We start from the raw sequence: 4,244 nt of genomic DNA, 5'->3' as shown, positions 1-4,244 counted from the left end.
CTGGGTGCCGCTCGCGCCGCGCCCCGCGCCCGCCGTCATCGTGCCCAGCGCCATCCTACCCACCACAGCCGTGTGGCTTGTCACGCCCGCGCCCGCCGCGCGCCGCAGACTCTACGAGTGCTCGTATCCCGGCTGCGGCAAGAACTACTTCAAGTCTTCCCATCTGAAGGCGCACGCCCGCACGCACACGGGCGAGCGGCCGTTCCGGTGCGCGTGGCCGGGCTGCGAGCGCCGCTTCTCGCGGTCGGACGAGCTGTCGCGGCACAAGCGGACGCACACGGGCGAAAAGAAGTTCGGGTGCCGCGTGTGCAACCGCCGCTTCATGCGCTCCGACCACCTCGCCAAGCACGTGAAGCGGCACGCGAAGGAGCGCGCGCCGCAGCCGCCCGTGCTGCGACTGCTGCCCTCGCCGCCGCTGCTCCCCACCGCGCACTGACTGACTGTGATACGGATCTCACGATCGTTACCTAGTTGTAGTACTCTTAAGACTGTCCTATCTACTACTTAATAGTTAAGTTATGTCGTCGTAAGCTTCAAATATATCAGTTGAAAGTTATATGTTGTTTAATTTCACTGCACTGCACGCGCGCGGAGGTTTACGCTCCGTTTGCTAGGGTTTCGCTCGAGCGGCTCGGCTGGTGTAGAATTTACAAGAAATCCAGTGTAGTGCGGCGGCGGGCGCGGCCGACTGTCGCGAGACGCGTCGCGCCGCCCCGGCTCGCCCCGCCGCTGATAACACGCGCCTAACGCATTATCTCTAACGTGATATCTCTCATTTCAAACAAATAGAGAAATTCATTCGCAAATTGTATTAACAGCAACAACCAACCACATGCCGCCATTTACAGCATATTAACAGAATTAAAAGTAGTAATCGTTAAATATCGAAAATATTATATTGCACAATAATTTCTGACAGTAACAAAACAAAGAAATAACATTATTCATTTACAAATTAACTGCATTCATTACTCACTCACCAAAAGAGACGGGTTTTAAATGAATTTAAAATTTAAAATTCACACTGAAAAACAGAAACCCCAGTATTGATAATACTGCGAACATTAAAGCATAATTTATGGTGCATATTATATAATTTAAAGACAAAAGCGACATTATCGCTAATTAGTCTCTGGAATTAGTTGGAAAATATAAAAATAGAGAAATACATTAGATAATTTCGTCACGTCCGAAATGATTTCTGGAAAAGTCATAAGTAATAACAACAAAGGTATTTTGATTTAATTAATAACTGCAAATCGATATTGTATCATACTACTATATAACAATGAGAAATTGCATTTCGAAAGAGGAAACTTTTTCGTATGTTTGTAACGTTTTCACGCAAAACGTACTGGACCGATTTCAAAAATTCTTTCACCATTGGAAAACTGCAACTTTACTGAGTGGCATGGGCTATATATGTACCACGGTCGAAGCCAGGGCGAACAGCTAATGTTTAATCTATCCTTAGTGCAGGTGACACTATTACCAAATATACATATAAATACTAGCTGACCCGGCCTTTGGTGTTCTGACTTACTTTTAACCTTTTTTGTAAGGAGTTTTATTTGTTTATTCTTTATTGCTCTTAAAAATATAAAAAAAAAACTAGAAAAACTTTAAAAAATTACAATCTAATGGTCTCATCGCTATATAGCGATTTCTTCCAGACAACCAGACGTACGGAGAGGAATTAGATTGAGGATTGTAGGGCAGAGCATAAATATAAGATTTTTTATTTTTGATTTCTTAGATTTTTTATTTCTACAGCGAATAAATCACAACCGACAAGTAATAAATTATTTGTAATGATATTTTAAACAATCATTATGACCCTACCTTTTTACATTGCGAAATTAAATGAATAAAGGTATAATTCAAAAATTGATAAATTCATTTTATCTTTTGTTTCTTCGGTAGAGTTTTTCAACCGACTTCAAAAAAGGTGGTTCTCAATTCGACTAAACAAACCGATATCAATGGTTCATTTTATGAAAGCTGATGTCTCCAGCCTGGTATAATTAAAATTTCATCTAGTTCAGATAATTTGAAGGTTTAGTTTATGTTATGTTTACGCATATTGCTTCTGTTAAAGAAACATTCATCGCAATGTTACTATCACCATTGCAAAAAGCAGCCTATATATAAAGTTAGGGGGCTATAGAGTGGCTGTTTAGCCTCCTAACTTTCTCCAGACACAAATATCATATCGTAAAATCGCTCCGTTGCGACGTTCGTGAAAGACAAACAAACAAACAAGCTTTCGTTATTATATTAGTAAGGGTAGTAAGGGTAAACTTATCCTGGAGGGGAGAAGAGAAGTTACCCTTTTCGTTTACCCCATTCTGCTTAGGAGCAGTTTGAACCCAGGTTCTCCTGACAATAAATAGTCTAGAGTCACATAAACTCAACACAGTTTACATAAATATTAAGTCAAGTAAATCTGAATCAGTCACGATTTAACCGGATTTTAAATTGATTTTATCATTTAAGCACATATTTATATATCGAGTTATACCTAACCTTTATAATGGAACGAAGTAGTTTAAATATTATTTCACAAACGATTTTTCGAAAAATATTCCTATTTAACTGATTAGCATATACGGAGTATCAAATTTCTTACGTAATTCTTTATTTAACAATTTTCTTCCTTAGAAATTTCCATTCGTTACAAAAAACCAAACATCAGAAAGAAAGAAAGAAAGAAAAAACATTTATTTGGAGACAATGTGACACGAAACACGGAAATACAGATGAATTAAAAAACAACAATATAATCCTACAGAACCGCCAAAAAGGAGGCTTGTACCAGGCGTAGGCCTGGCGCTGGTTTTCAACTAGATCCTAAGTTGTTCCGACTCACGGATGCAAAACGACGCAATACATTAATTTTTATTTATATAATAATGTGTACTTAAAAACATACATGCATAAGTATTTATAATTTCAATTTAAAAACACCAAATCTCACGTAACATCGCCCAATTAAAGCATTTTTCTTTTTAAATTATACCCGCTACGGAACTTATATATAATATTCAAAATGAATTTTTATCCAAATTTCCTGTATTTGAATATCGCGATAAAGCCACAAAATAATGGATCTCTCTATAAAATGCTATAACGTTTTGAATTAAAATTGAAATAGGTATTTTAGCAAAAGTTTCCTTGTTGTAAACGAACGCATGAATCCATTTTATATCTCAAAATCCAATCACCCGTAAGCCGACGTCTAGATACAACCCAATTGTACCTAAACAGTGATAGATTAGCCGATTAGATTTCATATAATAACAATAATAATCGATGTATATCTCACTGGTGTTGCAAAATATATAATGCGTCGATCTTCTGTCCCATCGAAATAATAGCGTAGCTTGAATAGGCTGAATCTGCCAATTATACTCGAATAGCGCGCTTCAGTTTTGGGATACAGCCTGGACAGACAGACAGACGTGCAGCAAAGTCTTAGTAATAAGGTCCGTTTATCGCTTATATTGCTTTGGGTACGGAACCTTAACAAGGGGCAAGGTACTTAAAGTCGTCTAGGCGAAATACCGCCCTACGCTACTGCATCCAGTCGGATAATTTATAGATTTATAGTCATAAATCTTAGTATGTGAAGTGCACTTATTTAACGCATACTTATTGTCACTGCACTGTATTGCACCAACCAATGCTCCTAGCATATCTTCAATTGGCTTTTCCGTACAATATTTAAGTAACAGAAATATATTATGGCATTTATAGGACAGAATACGAGTATCAGCTACGATTTCTTTCTGACGAAGGGACTAGCTTCAGAAAGGGTTGTTGGTGTTATTTTCCCATGATCACTTATAAATAACTCAGTTTGTCAAAGAATGAACTATGGAATATAGAGAACAAACTCTTTTATTCGCTCCTGTAAATTAAATTTATGTGAAAAATGCAAAATCTGCTACATGCCTCAATAATTAATTGACTTCAGGGATGTCCCAAAAAGCGATTCTCTAGCCCAAAAAGAGAGTGATGCAATATTGTGTTCGACTCACCCTTTCTCTTATCATAATCCGGTTCTCATCACGCACCCACTCCCGGAGTGTCACGTAAAATTCGCTTGTAATCATGATGCAGTGCGTTGACCTGTTTAATGAATAGTTGAAATCCAAAGCTCGAACGTGAGGTAGCACAGAGTTGTCACGCGGTGGCCACGATGTTATACTGTGCGTGTGACGTCACACTTTCCTGATAGCGGA

General features: G+C 38.8%; 1 protein-coding gene across 1 annotated transcript in view; it reads left to right on the top strand.

Annotated features, from left to right (window-relative positions):
* The window catches only part of LOC119837891 (Krueppel-like factor 10), a 5,099-nt gene extending 4,543 nt beyond the window's left edge, over nucleotides 1-556 (top strand). Inside the window, exon 3 of the mRNA XM_038363714.1 lies at nucleotides 1-556. Within this exon, the coding sequence (XP_038219642.1) occupies nucleotides 1-436 (436 nt within the window). The 3' untranslated portion in view covers nucleotides 437-556.
* Nucleotides 557-4,244: the final 3,688 nt, after the last annotated feature.

Source organism: Zerene cesonia, chromosome 1 (assembly GCF_012273895.1).
Source record: "Zerene cesonia ecotype Mississippi chromosome 1, Zerene_cesonia_1.1, whole genome shotgun sequence".
Taxonomy (NCBI): domain Eukaryota; kingdom Metazoa; phylum Arthropoda; class Insecta; order Lepidoptera; family Pieridae; genus Zerene; species Zerene cesonia.
Note: the sequence above shows the minus strand (reverse complement) of the source record. Positions and strands in the feature narration are given on the sequence as shown.